General features: G+C 47.3%; 1 protein-coding gene across 1 annotated transcript; it reads right to left on the reverse strand.

Moving 5' to 3' along the window:
• Positions 1-734: 734 nt before the first annotated feature.
• LOC125738650 (solute carrier family 41 member 2-like) lies at positions 735-16,248 on the reverse strand. Its single transcript, XM_049007834.1, has 10 exons — positions 16,109-16,248; positions 14,385-14,927; positions 13,792-13,899; positions 12,414-12,485; positions 11,064-11,208; positions 10,477-10,623; positions 7,804-7,951; positions 4,885-4,964; positions 2,187-2,319; positions 735-816 (listed from the first exon to the last, which is right to left on the reverse strand). Exons 2-10 carry the CDS (start codon positions 14,709-14,711, stop codon positions 735-737), a joined length of 1,242 nt encoding a protein of 413 aa, XP_048863791.1. The 5' UTR covers positions 14,712-14,927; positions 16,109-16,248.
• Between the last annotated feature and the right edge of the window lie 131 nt (positions 16,249-16,379).

Here is a 16,379-nt window from a genome sequence, read left to right on the forward strand (position 1 = left end):
TTTGCCAGTCCTCTTTAAAAAGGACAAACGACCATTTATGTGCTGAACTGTGGATCCCATTCACCCCCAAGCTAACCTCCCCCCCCCACTGGGAAATGATGATCTATATGGCTCCCAGTAGCCCTGGACCAACAGTGGCGCTCGGGTTTGACTCGGAAGGCCCTCAGGGCATGTAACCCACCACAGTGCAAACATTTCCCCCGCTGGTTGACAGGAGCACGCTTTTGATGCCCCATCTGATAATTGGTCCTAATTGCAAGATAAACAGGGAGGAGTCACCTGGGGTTGGGTCACACAGCCGACCCCCCCCCCCCCCCCCAGCCCGGATCTGCTAAGGTGTGGGCCGACATCATTGTAGAACCTCATTTTGTACACTAGGGGGAGGAAGATGCAGTGAGTGAGACCGTTTCCCTGAACTAGACCTGCAATGGTGTGGTGTGATAGCTGTGGACGCTCCATCCTATGTCCTGGTGGCCATATGTATAAATCCCATTTCACAACTCCAACCTTATTGTCTTCATTCTCTCCATTTGATATGAGCAAAGAAATTTTAAAGAAGCCAGAGGAGCCAGGCTACCAGTCAGCTGGAAGACAGGGTGCAGCCCAGCAAAATCTGCACAGCCAATGGCGTGACCGGGATGGAACTTCCTGGTTTGTGCACTACCTGCAGCTGGGCGGCGGCCAGGTAGACGGCCCACGAAAACGGGCGTGAGGGTGGTGTGGCCGCTCTTCATTCAGGCTGATGACCGTAAAGGAAGACCATGTGACCAGGGATGACGAGGAGGAGCAACACCTGGGCTGAGCGCTGGTTGGGCCCTAAGGGGAAGCAAGGGAAGGTCATATGTTTTTATCCTGTGATCCCATAACGGCCAATCATGGAATTTGGAGATGAAGCTCCGCCGATGCCCACAAAACAGAAGGCGTATTGGCATCCTAATATGCACCCATAATTACACAGATGGCACTAAGGAAAAAAAATCGTATAAAACTGCCAATTTTCCATTGATTAGTTTGTTCGCAGCGGGGTTCAGATCAATCAGCAGTAATACTTTTCTGTTTCTGTTACCGCTCCTTAAGTCTCGCTCCTGAATGGCCCCATACCCTGCAGCTCCTTCCGTCTGTTTGCCTAATACCTTGCAAAATGTGCCACATAGTACATCTTATATAATACACTATACTTTTCCCCTTTTTCTTCGGAATTAATTCCAGGACCATGGCCTGCTGGGCATAATTGCCAGGCCTGGGACAAAATTACTTAAAAACCGGGTCCCGATGACCCACAACCCCTCCCCACCTGGGCCCCTCTCCCACCCCCTCCCGGGCTCCGGACAATGTGCCCAGTTGTGTTGGCTTGCCCCCATGGTAACGAGCAGGCAGCAGAAAACGATAACCTGTACTTCAGAGCACAGAGTCTGATTTGGTCAGAGCAGGAACTGAGCGTCTGGCAGATTAACCACGGCGGCACAACTGGCTCAGACGACCCATGTAAAGGGCGTCAGAGCCCGAGTTCCCTATAATTGTGCCGTTTCCCTTAAAGGGGCAGTGTTCCTCCATCTTCCGGTGTCACGGTCGTGGCGTTCCGCTTTGCCAAAGCCGCCAAAATGGACAAGAATAACCTCCCCGGCATCAATTACAAACTCGACTATTAAAGAACCATCCAGTGGCCGTGGACAGAAGTTAAAAACTCCCCCAGGGGCGTAACTCGCGGTTACCAGAGGAGCCGAGATGTCATTACGGGCAATGAGGCGGGCTGTGTAAAAGTACGTTATCTGCTCTAAAATGGGAATCAAACTGCCGCATGTCTTATTTTCCCGTTTTAACGACCCGAAAACCAAAGATGTTCCCTGGAAGCCGGCCAGACAGTGGGCTCATAAAAAGCCGAAACGTTCCCCTGTGCTCCAGCAAGGCTCCAGCCAGCAGGGGACAAATACTGGGGCGGGGCCACAGGGGCCAGTCTGGCCCCATCTGAAAGCTGATTGGCCCCCAGAGTACCCGCTCCCCTGTCAGTCACCGATTCAAAACACATCATTGGCTGATGATACGGTTGGCCCCCTTTGTATAAATTATGCCCCCCCCCCCCCCCCCACCTTAAAAAAAAATCTTTAAAATTGGTCTTTGGGTCGGGCTTAGATCTAAGCAGAAGGGCTGGAGAGTTGAGGGGAGTCGACTTGTAACCACCCCCGTACCTGTGCCACTGAAGGTCAAGCAGGGCTGGTAACAGACCTGGGCCTCGTCTGGTGCCTCTCCAGGCGTGCTGGTGGAAGTGCAGGTATGTGGAGATTCGGCTGGACTGGATGGCAACAAGATTGCCTCCGATACCTGGGAGAGGCAGCAGCTAAAATCAGCCGAAAGGGCGCAGCCCCATGACACATGATCAAATGAGTGGCATTGTGGGAAATCATGCTTTTTTGATCATACAAACTGCCCAATGTCGTTACTCCCACTTTAATAGATTTTGCAACTCACCTTTTCTCCACACTTTATGACCTTCAGTAAAGACTGATTAGATTTTTTCCATAAGGCACCATCAGGCTGTTAGGTCTAAGTAAAGAGAGTTTTCTGGAAGGATCCTGGAATGTGTCCTTGGCTGTGGAAGCTGAGAACACCTTATCTTTGTGCACGACCCCAGATCAACACGTACACTCCTCACAGATCCAAGAGCGCGCAACTTCTCATTTTCTTTCGTGTCAAACTCATACCTTACTTATTGCACGCTAAAGTCGATCACCATGGATCCTAGCAAAGTTGCTGATTTCTGGCAAAATCGAAATGCGTTTCAAAGGACCTGTTGGAATGATGCATGCGCATCCTGTAGAATGTTTGCGACTTTCCATTCCGGGTTTTCCAGATTCATGTCAGATCCTGCTATACCCTTGCGAACCATGCTGCAGTGACGACCCCCACCCCGAAAAAAAACCACGGGGTTAACAAATCAATGCTTTTTATTTTATTTTACCAACTAAATGTGCTCAGCGTGTGGACTATATTTCCAAAATGGACGGCCTGCTTCTGGAAGCCACATGCAGCGTTTTTAGCTTTTAATATGCATCACGCTGACGGCCTTCAGACCTGGCCCCTCCCTGTGACTGAGTTTCCAGAGGAATCGTGGGAGTTTTTTTATTTTTTTATTATTTATTTGCGAGACACGCGCTGCCTGCATCCCCTGGGGGGAGCACGCAGATGCTGGCTTCACTCTCCACGCTTCCTGTGTGTAATAAACAGGGAATCGCTGTCTGCTGACAAAGGGCAGAGTGGGTAGCGATAAAAGTACTAAAGTATACTCTATGCCACATGCACACAACAGACTAATCTTCTGCTTGGACTGGAAATAACCTGACGTCGCTTGTTAAGCCAGCACAAAGAATCTTTCACCAAACTGCAAAGATATGATTTTTCTGGATGTACCTTCATCTTTGACAACAGTCTGGAATTTGGGAATCAAGGACATCTCTTCACTTGCCACTTTGGATGAAGTGGTTACAAGGTGGAGCGAGTCAGCCTTGATCTGTGCTTGGCTAGAACACATGGCCTTCAGTATCCACCCTCTGGATTCAACTAGAACACCTGGGTTCGGTGATCCGCACTGCACGCTTGGCTAGCTGCACTCCAGACATGGAAACCCACATTCTGGGTTTGGCTGGCACACCTGGGCACTGCAACATAGCACCTGGTGCTGTCCCGTTTTTCAGAGGCAGACACATGTCTGCTGGGAGCCACGGAGATTTATTCACCCAGTGCTGACAACCAGCGAGGTTCCCAGAGAGCTAACTGCTAAACTATGGGCAGTACTCAATTCTCAATGTAATGTGATATTTGTTACCATCATTAGCGTGAAGCTCAAAGCCATTGCTTACATGATACAATTAAAATGCCCAGGGAAGAACAATGGATTTGGGGCACTGTAAGCTGTTCCACTGAAACGTTCGCTAAAGCTATTACTGCAGTGTGAAACTGTAGGACTGAGGCAGACTGAGATCAGCAGGGGTCCTCGGGGGTTTTAGGTGTCCTAACTGGGGGGCCTGCTTAGCCGGCAGGTAAAGCCCCAGAGACGAGGGCTTTACTGTTTCAGGTTTAACATCAAACCAGACGTCCCACAGAGGCAGACGGGGTCCTCTTAACTCAAAACTCATTTCCATTTTGCTCCGGGCATAAAATGCCAGTCCGCGGTTTCGTGTACTTAAACAGAGAACCCTTCCCTTCCCCATAGGCCCATGTATCTACAATTGGTCAAAGGGGACCCCGAGTTTCAGAAGGGAATGACGGGAGGGGGTCTGGAGTGTCGGGGGGGGGGGACCGCCCTCCCACGCAACGACGACTCCGGCTGTGTCCGCCTGCCAGACCACACATCCCACCTCATCTAATTTCTTTTCCTCTGACTCAGGCTTAGAGGGTGGAGGGTGGGGAGAGAGGCCTTGCTGCAAATTAGCAGGCCTCTCTTAAGCTATGCTAATTGGCATCAAAGCGCTTACCCTGGCAGGATCCGTTTGCCTGAGACCTGTCCACGTCTGCAGCAGTCTATGCTACATTTATCCCTGAGCAATTCAGTCGGGCTGGAGTGGTGCTCCAGTAAAAATACTAATTGCACTGTAATCTCTCCGCTCCTACGCACTGAGTGCCGGACGCATCTGACCCACAGGCAACCAAGCCCTAGTAAATGGGGACACACATGGGTCTGCCAATTTTTTCCGTATCTGAGGCAGAATGACACTGACATGCCAATGAGAAAAGCACCTACATAGTATCGCGCTAATTGCCAGTAATCGTGTTAATTCCCCTTTTTAGTATGTTTGGTACTCTTGTGTGAAGCAATGCATCCTGGGTCATTTCATAGCTGCAGCCTGACCCTCCCATTGGCTAAAGGATAATAGGTCATCCAGGACTTACCGTTAATTACGGGTGTATAGACCACAATGCCAGCCAGGTTCGGATTGGACAGGGTTTTGTCCAGGATGAGTCCTCCAAAGCTAAAAGGGGAAAAGGGGGGGGGGACAGACACCCATTGATTGATTGGTCCCTGTGGGGAAATTCTCTTTACGCCTCCCCCCAGCTATCTCTATGTAGGTGAGATCAAATTGGCTGCGAAGGGCAGCCACCCATAGCGGCACCCAGGGAGCTGGGGGTTAAGGGCCGTGCAGTCATGTGACTCCAAAGAGAGCACAAGAGCAGAGGTGTTCAAACTGTGGGGGTGCACCCCCCTGGTGGGGCATGAAGGAACTGTGGGGGGCACAGATGAGGGGGGAAAAAAAACAGAGGACTGTGTGTGGGGGAAGACCTATTTCAAATAAATATAAAAATAAGGTGAATGCAACACATGATGCTAAAAAAATAAAATGATAGAACTAGAATAATAGACAGGCACTAGATCAGAGTCTGTGTGTGTGTGTGTATGTGTGTGTGTGTGTGTTGGGGGGGGGTCCAGAGAATCAGAACAAATATACCAGCCCCAGAGTACGAGTTGGCAAACTTTTCATCCCAAGACCCCAGAAATAACACTGTCAAAGACTTGTGATCCATGTTTTGCTGATGGGGCAGTGGGAAGGTGCAAAGAAAGACCAGTTGCAGTTACAATGGGATATTTTTGACATTTTTTAAATGGAAATCATGTGGTGAACCCCCCCCCCACCACCACTTTGGGTTGCCCCTACAGCATCCCGCCTCGACACCATGCAGCACATCAATGCTGTTTGTAAACAACTGAGGAACGCACAAGAATTAGCGCCTAGTAATCATGTTCGCCATAAAACTCCGGCCTACATGAATACATTTCCATCAAGTTCTTCAAATGACAAACTTTCCATGGAAAACAGTTTACAAGCAAATAAATAAAGAACAGGACGACGCTAAATATATGGGAGTCTCAACTGGGCTCTTTTACGTTCATGCTGTTACACAGACAACAGCTGCACTGATCAAAGAGGCGAAAGCCAGCAGCGGACGAGCGACAGGACTAGCCAGGCTAAAATGCTAAGCTAAGCCACCATAGTGCTAAGCGGCTTCACTTTTTCGCTTCTCACAACTGCAATAAACAACCTTAAGAAAATACACAAGGCGCCGCCGGATTTAGAGGGGTTTCGCTAAATTAAAAGTAACCTAACTGGCCTGTTTGCAGCGCCGTCACGAAGAAATACTTTTTGCTTGACAAATCACACAGAACAGGATAATTATAGAAGCATAAAATATTAAGAGCTGCAGGTTACAGACATGAAAGCCAGTTTATTTTCGGACTGATGAATCGACGTCCTGCTGGAGAACTCTCTTCAGAGGGAAGAACCGTTCGCTTTTTTTCGTGATAAAAATATCTATTTCGGAGGGAAGGCATTTTCATGTTTTGACGACACCTTGGCGACAGAGTGTTTGACCAATCAGTATCGCGGCATCTAAAAAGCTCAGATGAGTGTTACTTCTGCTGGGGGCCGGGACACTGAACCTTCACAGAAGGTCACAGTCACACAAAGTTCCGTAACAGAGACGCACATGGCCCAGGATGGATCAACAAAAAAAAAAAAATGATGAAACATTTCTTATTTTGGAAAAAGGGTCTAGCTTTAAAGTATATCCCTTTGTTGACGGTTGAAAGTGTTGACATTTGGGAAACCTTCACCTGTTACACCGAAGCGGGGAAACCAGGCCAAGGACGGCGTCGCCTCTGCTCTTTGTTTTCGTGACGTCTTGTTTATGCACCACCGCTTGTCTGCCTTTTTCTTTGGAAGTCGGCATCATCCACGTTGGCCCAACTCCAGCAAACATGTGAAGGCCTCACCCGCCTAGGGGTGGGGGTCGGCGCAGGGGGTTACATGCATGGTGATGTTGGCCAGAATCCTGTCCTCATCTGCTGGCATCGCTGCACGTCGGCAGATCGGCGGGCGCTGCTGTTTATGCCAGCCGGGAATGTTTAAAGTACACAAATACCTTCTCCTCCGCTCCCAAGGAGAACAACGTCCCCATTATGGCCACCTGCACGGGGCAGCTAAAAAAAGGACTTGGGGCACAGGCATGGAAGGCAGGGACGTGCCTCGGGAGTGACGGCTGCTGGAACGCCTGGTGGGATCTCCGAAACGGGCCCTTCGCACTTAAGTGCGACCTTTCTGATGCCGATTTGCCGGCTCCGTTGCCACGTCGTTAATCTGCTTGCCGTAGCCCAAGTTTGTCATTTCCTGTGGCACACTGCAGTGCTTATGCCCTTGCATTCCTCACAAACAATGGACTGGGAGCCGTCTGGGTGACGTAAAGAGGGCAGACCCACGGTGACCCCCCCAGCGGGGGAGGGAGCAGCTTTCTGAGGCCTTACGGGGAGCCACCCTCAGAGAACCAACAACGGTGACCTGACCTTGGGAATGGAGCCTCATCCATATGCGAGCAGATTAGGATCAAGCAACAAGGGTTGGCTTATAACCATGGAATGGCTAGACATGATTAGCCTAATAAACACCATGTGTCACAATTCACCAGGAACACCATGGCGAGAGAAGCTAATCGCTAATGCTAACTGGGCAACAGACCAACTGAACAGCCTGATGGGTTAATGGCGCAGACTAGCTGGAAATGTGCTAGTCTGAGATCTGCCTGAAAATTATCCAGGAATATAATAGGTTAAAATGAAATCGTTTCAGAGAGAAGCATCAACTAAGCGGCAAAAAAATAAATTGAAATACATTAATAAAACAGCGGAACATCATGAAGAGAAGCAGAGGGCTGGTGGAGGGGACAATGCAGAGATGAGGAGAGAGGGAGGTGAGCGGCCGAGAGATAGGGAAGGAGAGGAGAGTGTGGATCGGAATGAAAAAGAGTACAAAGGGCTCTGACCTGCTGATGACCATGGAGGAGACGACCGGCTCCCAGCCCGAGAAGAGCAGTGAGTGACTGGCAGGGTGCCAGAAGGAGACCAGGATGCAGACTGGAGTCAGGGAGAGGAAGGAGGCGCAGACGAGGCCTGACACGTACGGCTGGGAATCTGGGGAGAGCATGAGGATGATCAGAGCCACGGGAGGACAACCTCGGGGGGGGGAAAGGAGCGGACACGATTAATTCCTTCACACCAATGTGGGGGTTTAAGTAATAAGCATCATGGGTGAGGATGAATGATTAGTGAAGTCGTGAAGTCTAGAGAAATGGCTGAATGTACACGCTTTACTGTTCTAGCAAAGCTATAAGATAGAAGCCTGCCAGTCTTTCCTGAAAGGAATGAAATGAGAAAAGTTACAAACGCCACCTGAAGTGTAAAATGGCTGCCTCATGGAAACAAACAGGTCGCTCGTCGTTCTGAGAATCCGCCCGAATGATAAATGACATTCCGGGATCTTACAGACAGTCCAACGGCCTCAATCGTTAGTCACTTGACAAACGGCTGGGCTGAATGTGTGCAAATAGTGCATTGCTGGGACTGTGAGACACTCCCACGGTCACACAAACGTAAGTTAATTCACATTCAAATATGCGTCCATGCACACAGGGCCTGGGAGAAGCATCCAATCAGGGTAGAGAACAGAGCCATGTGACATGGGGACAGTGTGCAGAATTAAGAGTTAAATAGGATGTGATTTCCCTTCCTAGGATTCACAGGAAGGGGGCAGGGAGGGACCGAGCAAAAGCAGAAGGGAAAAAATCTGGGAAAGAGCAAAGTAAATCAATTTATATCAGACATAAAGGAGGGTTAGGCAGTGCGAATAAACACCAAGCACTCTTTGGCCCTGCTCACAATTTATCGCTTTTCTGCCATATAGAGATGTGGTGGAAAAATAGGTGCTTGCAACCCACCTACGGTGCAGATCGAGGGCATAGATTTACCTGCCAGGGCCTCGACACCCTGAGACATCCTCCGGCTGTTTCACAGCACCTGCGTTTGGGAAATCCAGCCCTTTTCCTAGCACTCTGAATTCAGGGTTATTTTTTCATTGGGAAACATACCAGTTCTGGCAAACTCCACCCAGCACAAATTATAGTATTTATAGAGACTCCAATGTTTTTTTAGGCAATGTTCTTATAAAAAAACAAAAGAAGACCTGAGGTTTCTTCAGACATTCATGACTGGCTCACAATTCCACAAACTTAACTGCTCCTAACCCTCCAGAAAAAGACGGAAAACGACTCTATATTTAGGGCTGCATTGGACAAAAGGGCATCCTGCCGGCCGTCGACGGAGCTGGAACCCGCTGATGTCGGCACTTTGAAGTGTTAATGCAGTTTTTTTTGTTGTTGCAGATTTTCAGATATTATCCGTATTTTTAAGAAACCCTCGCGGGTGTGTGTTCTGGGGGGGCGTGGATGGATCAGGCTGTGAATAGACGCTGTTACATGTTGGTGGTCCCGGGGGACTCGCTCAGCGCGGCTCACGCAGCTATAAGCCCACCTTTGTCTGCCAACGGTTCGGGGCATTGCCGGCTAAGGCAGCTTTGAGCTTCCTGACCGTGGCCGGACGGCTCGCAGATGCAGAGCTAATCCCCCCACCCATGTTTTGGCCGTCACCTGCGTGCCACGTGACAAGTGCCGGCATTTTCCGAGGGATGCCTCTACAGAGCTTTGAAGATATTCCTGCCATTTCAGCTGGGGGGTTATTCATTGTATGGAGAAACCAAATTCAGTCTTTTAAAAAGTGTACAAGGGGGTGTCCTGGCAGAGCTACCAACGATTCAAAGCAGATTCTTAAAACGTACATGTTCCAAAATGGCAACTAAAAGGATGCCAGTCTAGTCTGGTGTTGAAAAAGCACAAAACAGACTAGAGTTACTCATGCTAAAACCTACCTATGAATCAGGTTTACCAGTTAAAGCTGCACCGGAATGGAAACTTATTCGAAACTGGAACAAACTGCCCCCTAGTGGCCATTAATACAAAGGTTACATTGGCATTGTCTCCTGCTTGGTGTGATTCTGCTATTTTTACAACAGGATAAATTTGCTGAAGGACCCCTGTGCTACAATATCAAAACGAAACAAAAAAAATTATCCAAGAAGCAAGTCAAGCGAAATATTTAACCTACACAGAGCATCTATCCGTTCATTTCTGGGCCATAAAGCTCCCAAAGGTAGACTAGTGCGCCACCTTGTGGCTATCACTCAAACAACATAATTCCATCCTGTGTTACCAAAATGTCAAGCATCCATATTAGCAGTATGGTACAGCCCAGAAAGGACACAGACTCTCTATTGTTAATTCAGAAACACCAATTAGCCTGACTGCATATCGTGGGACTATGGATGGAAACCAGAGTACCTATACAAAGCCGGTGTAACACAAAGAGAACATACAACCTCCGCACAGCCAGAGGGGAGACAGGATCCAGACCCTAACCCTAGCCTTGCGAAGGGACAGTGCAGCCACTGTCATATATCCTTAGAAGAAAATGTGTTTAAACTTTCCTATCGATTCATCTACAATTAAAATATAAGCATGTATGGTTCCCACGGGCCTTATGTTTTATGTGCAAATTAGCGTGCAGCTTTAAAATGACTGGCATCTCTGCCAGCCTGTCTCACTCACCCAGGCAGCTGTACAAGCCCTGGCTGACCCATGCCAGGATAGTCAGAGTGATGAGGTCACCGAAACTGGCGGCGATGGGCGTGGCCACGTTGTCGGGGTTGATGCCCTTTTTCTTTGAGCCGACGATGATGCCCACCATGATGCCGCCTAGAGAAAAGGTCAACAACGCACAGTTGGGAGAAGGAGAGGTCAAAGGTCAGAGGTCAGACAAAAGCTAAAATGCAATACTGTTTTATGAAGACCTGTAGCTGAGTAAACTGGATATAGTTACAGGTGAAATTAGCATGTGAGTTAATAATGCTTAATTATTTACTGTTTATAATTTTGAAGACGACAGTGATGATAGTTTATGCAGAGAGACAGAAAAACCCCATATCTTAATGAAATCAGGGATGACACAGAGCGGAATGTAACGTCACGGGCCGGGTGCGAGAAAAGGAAAAGAACGTGAATGACGGCAAAGGGGCAGGACCAGCCTTTCAGTCAAATAACCAAACGAACAGGCAGTACTAGAAAAGTGAGGCCATGACCCGCAAGAATGGAATGGTGGGCGGAGTCCAATGATGGTGGGCGGGGCCTTGCAGTACCTTGCAACAGCGATGCAATGAAGGCGGTTGCCACGCTGCTGGAACAGAGCAGCAAGGTGTGTCTCATCTGAAACTTGCCTTCGGGAATCGAACCCAGGGCCGAGGCTGCCATGGCGGCCAGGAAGCCCACCACCGTAGCCTGCACCTGGGGACACGATGCCGAGGGTGACACTCACAAGCCCACCCAGCGACAACAGACAGATTATGTTGCTATTTCTCTTGCTCCTGCGTTAGAGCCTTTAGCTTTAGTTCATTAACTCTAAAGGTTTCCAAGAAAGTCAGAAAGTCCTCCATTCCATCCCTGAAGACCCAGCGTCCTGAGGATCCATTTGGCATCCTGGAGAAAATTAATTTATCACAGAGAGAAGGCCAGTAACTGAGCCAATCACCTCTCTGCATGCTAAGCATTCCTGTTACAGCATTAGTGACCTGTTATACCTGCTCACCCGTCATTAACAGAACGTTGCAAAACCTACAGCCCAGAGAGCCAGGAGTCATACCAAGACACCACGGTTCCATCCACACAGGCATTACAGACATCTATGTCACTCAAAAACTGTACCATAGATACTGCAGGCAGAGCATTGACGATTTAGCTGAAATCTCCCCAAGAACCTCGGTTATCTAAAGGAACTTGGCGCAGGTGGGATAGCTTTGTAACTGTATGCCGCAGTGAATGACTGTCTGGTGTTATGTAAAGCTACGGCGGTCTCTGGAGAGAGCAGGGCTGTCCTGGGGCTCAGCCCGGAATGGCTGCGGGTCCCCTCTCATTCCTGCTCCTCTATAATGCATTTAACACGGTAACTTCACAAGCCAGTATCGTACACAAAGTCTCCTCCGCTATTTTTCATTTCTACCCATTTTTGTCTCATTTGTTTTTCTGTTTTCTATACCAATGTAGCAATATATATTAAGTAACTGGCAATTTCAAAATAAAATAAAACCATAATAGATGTTTCCCTGGGGGGGTACAGAAATACTGTTAGTAATTTAAGTCAGAGGATATAATTAGGTGAGTATGTCAGTGGTTATTGCCCTATTATTGAACAACACCGAATGATGATGCTGCAGGCTGCTAGTTAGCTGGTTGTGGATTAAGATAAGCAAAGGTGACAGGCCATTCAACAAAAACATTTCTGGTTTGAGCCTAGGATGGACCGAAATGTACAGAAGTGGCGTAAACATATTTGTGTTAATAATACTGTGTAATGCTCTTGTCTTCCCGCAGTGAGGCTGATTTGTCATACCTGCTAAGTTTACTACCTTACAACAATCATGCCGAGTATGAATAACAATATATGAAAGGCCAACAGCATCACGTAACGTAGACGTCACGTAAGGGGAATTTACCTGCTTCAGTGCCAGGTTGCCAACTATTAAGTTCCACTTCTCAATGGGAGAGTCCATCTTCCCTACGTTCACCTGGGACAAGACCGCAAACAGCAGGCTTTCAGTGTCCACAACTGCCAGAAGAACGAGAGCTTCTCAAATGCTCAAATGCTGCTGCCTGCATATGGTGCAACAGCATGAAGTGCAAATGGTTCAGGGATCTAGACAACAGGAAGTGACATCATTGTATTCCTAAAACTGAAAGACAAAACCCGCATGTGGCTAATCAAGACCAGTAACTTTCATCTCCGCTTTGTTCTGAGCTCCTGACTTGTGTTTGTTCTGAAACAATTTGCCTGGTGACGTTTACAATAAACACAAGCTTTCCCCTGGATACTTCCTGGAGTTTTCTTCCTTTGTTCTGGCTCGAGTCTACAGTCACACATCCCCTTTTCGGACACTGCATTCTTACGGCCTTCAGGAACCGGTCGTTTCACTTGGCGCACATGCTCGCGTTGAGGAACACTGGGAGATGCCAGCATGACACTGTTGAAGGTGGAGACCAATGAAGACCTGTCTGGAATGAGTTCCTCACTGCTAACAGCTAGTGATTAAAATGGGCTTCTGCGGAGCGACTCCCTAAGCGATCCCTCTCATTACATCACTGACGTAAGCTCTTGGACTGAGCTGAGAAAAAATAGAGAGAACGTCTCCACTGCAAAGCTGTACATTAACCTGAGTGCACAGCCCCATACCGGCTGTAATAAAAAAATAAGGACTCATTTGTCAAGAGAATGCATGTGAAACTGCGATGAGATATCAAGTCGACACCCTTTGGTGTCTTATTCTGTCAGCAGGGCATGTCTAGAACCACCACTTTTATTCTTCAGGAAAGAAATCATTTCCTGAAGTACTGGCAAACCACGCCAGCAGTCATAAGGACATAAGGTGTGTCACTGTGACTAGTGTGATGAAAATGATCCCCTTCAACCACAATAACACTACCTCTGCCATGATGCACACTATCACAGACAGCATGTTTGATGGCACAGACTAATTTACACTTACCCTGCACTGCATGTTAATGCACATCTGTTTAAATATACAGTGTGCTAGCATTACCCATATTATTAGCACTGATCTGCTTAGACATACAGTCTGTTAACCCTTCCTATTGGTAATGTTACCAATACGTTTTCATTAGCGTTTTACCATTTATTCATTAGCATTGCCCATGCAGTGTGCTAGCATTGCCCATGCAGTGCACTAGCATTGCCCATGCTGCGTTGGCAGTGATCTGCTTTGACACTGATCTGCTTCGCCATTTGTCAGCCCTTCCTATTGGCAGCAATGCCTGTACCCCCTTGACCATAATGTATGTTATACCGCAATTGCTCACCGCCGTTGATAGTCTGGATGCCAGAGTCATCTCCAGGTTCCCCTTGAGGCCTAGAAGGGCTGGCACCAGGATGAAGATCTCAGTGACATTCTGAAAGGCCTCCCAATGCTAATAAAATGAGACAGACCGCTTTATGAATGAACGTGATATACTTCTTTGGCAATCGATCATTGACGGCCTTGATCAGAGGTCTTCTGATAGGCACAGCGGAGTGATTCACTGAGCCACACATGGTCCCACTGTGATATGCATTAGCTATAGTAGAAAAATGTATAATATGCCCATAACATATTTTGAGTAACAATCTGGTAAATACTGGCTCTTCATAAATCACTTCAAGGCTCTTAATTCTGCCATATTTTAATTGTACAAACATCTAAGTTGTCTTGTAGCAGAGAAGGGCCTCATCTATGGGATGTGAGGACGTCTCAGCCATTCTTAGGCAACCTACCGTAACCTACTGACTAATTAATAATGGGGTAATCTGATTTTTATTGCTGCCCCCCCCCCCCCACCATGCCAGGACCACTAAGAACAGCCACCGATGTGGTACAGGGTTGTCCTGATCAGGAGTCGTGATCAGTCAGTTGTACCTGCACCACGTCGAGCACCATGCCGGCAGAGACTGTGCCAAAGCCTGCCAGCAGGAAGGGCAGTAGGATCTGCAGTGTCATGACCAGGGCTGACTCTCTGGGCATCTTCAGGGCAGCTTTGTGCGGCTCTGCCTCCTTGGCCTGCTGCCCCTCCTCCACAAAGAGGCCACCCGCGGGCAGCAGGAGCTCCATCTCGGAGGGACACGCTCCATCATTGTCCGAGAGACCTCTGCTGCCCGCGAAGGTGCCATTTCGGTAGCTGTCCGCCTCAGCCTCTGTGCTGCCCTCGCCTTCCTCCAGCAGTTTGCCGTAGTCCACAGGTACCATGCTGTACAGCAGTGATGCTAAATGGCCAGATTTGGGATTTAAAGGCGAGTTGCTTTGACCCTCGCTGAGTTGGAGGCTTGACTCTGTGAGGAGTAGAAGGCCATCGCTTTCACTGCAGAGGTTCCCTGATGAAGCTGGTTCAACAGGACATTTGGAATCTGCCTTGGTGTGGACTCGCTGGTTAATATCCTGCTTGAATTTTTAACAGACACAGACCTGAAAGGGAGGGGTAGACTTTGAAAAAAAATGCTGAGTCCCAGAGACAGCATGACTGATAAAACAAAACTGCAAAAAAATTATAAATAAATAAACAGAAGTGAGCAGAAATACATCTCATTTTTCTCACATTTTTCTCTCCTCCTCACTGACGATGCCTGCCTTTTTTATAAAGCACTTTATATTCTGGGAAGGGCTTTGATGACAGGAAGGAAAGGCAGCTCTTATAACGACAGCCCAGGGATACCTGAAGAATGCCAGCCGTATTAAACCTGCCCTTTGAACAGCACAGTCTAGAGTGTAAGAAAATCTTTCAAGTTCACATCGTACAGATTCAATAGTAGGGCTTTTATAATCGCCTACAGAAAACTGCCCCAAACAGACAGAAATAGTTTATGCACCTTACCGAAGCATAACTTCAAAGCAGGAGGTTTGCTGGAAACGCATAACGAGGCACTTTATGAACTGGCCACTAGGGGGTAGTACAAGCTACAGAAACTGTTAGCTGTGCTTATTTCCTCGGCAAATCATTGCTAGTCTATTTAATCGCATAATAAACTTATACAATTAAATCAAGTTGAATTAATTAAATGATCAGTTCTCCTACCGCATATATAAAATATCTGTACATATATTTGACATTTTTCGAATCATTTTACGTGGCCCTGCAAACTGTGCCAAATAGTAAGAATGTAGGTACTTAAACCATGATCAAACGCTTGTCTTTAATATCAGTAGCCGTAATATAAACCGTTAATATACTTCTGTTTACTGGAAAACAAAACGCCTCGTTTACAGAAATCATGCAATCTCCAGAAGGGACAAAAAGTCTGGTTAAGATCAAGTTAGACCGGCAAGCTCGATCAAAATCAGGCAGCAAAATCAGGCAGCAATTCCAGTGAAAGATCCTAAAACTGATTTGCTTATTCTGCAGTTTACACAAATAACAAAGTAAGAAAATATACAAATATACAATATATAAAACATATAAAAAAATCTACATGAAATAATGTTAACCGCAAGATTTAAAGAAAAAGTCCCTACATGACAAAAGAGTCGACAAACAAGTATTTTGGATTTTATAGCATACAATCGTTGTTTGGTAATAAAATAATACCTTTTCTCGTCATTATCATCATCATCATTGACAATAATATTACTATTATTATCGTTGCTTTTACCGTGTTGGTGCCTCCTCGTTGACAGTCTGTCACTCCGGTCAAACGATCTTCCTACTAATTTATATGGGTCAGTCCCGCCTACAGTACGCATGCGCACGAACAACCCTTCAAATTATACTTGTTTTGGTTTCTCTGTATAACACAGCAAAAATCGTGGTGACAAATCGTCCGTTAAAAGAATCTTGAATTGCAATAGGCCTACAGAGGCTGCAGTACAGTAATAGTAAAACACATTATGGTATAGTACAGTAATCCTGTAGGTAACAAACAT

This window comes from Brienomyrus brachyistius, chromosome 3, assembly GCF_023856365.1.
Source record: "Brienomyrus brachyistius isolate T26 chromosome 3, BBRACH_0.4, whole genome shotgun sequence".
NCBI classification, from domain to species: domain Eukaryota; kingdom Metazoa; phylum Chordata; class Actinopteri; order Osteoglossiformes; family Mormyridae; genus Brienomyrus; species Brienomyrus brachyistius.

Excerpts from the sequence above, each read along its gene's own strand:
- LOC125738650 (XM_049007834.1), bottom strand. The coding sequence starts at position 14,711 with ATGGTACCTGTGGACTACGGCAAACTGCTGGAGGAAGGCGAGGGCAGC. Across the intron at positions 13,900-14,384 it reads TGGTGCTCGACGTGGTGCAG|CATTGGGAGGCCTTTCAGAA; the intron begins GTACAACTGACT and ends TCATTTTATTAG. Across the intron at positions 11,209-12,413 it reads GCAACCTGGCACTGAAGCAG|GTGCAGGCTACGGTGGTGGG; the intron begins GTAAATTCCCCT and ends TCGTGTCCCCAG.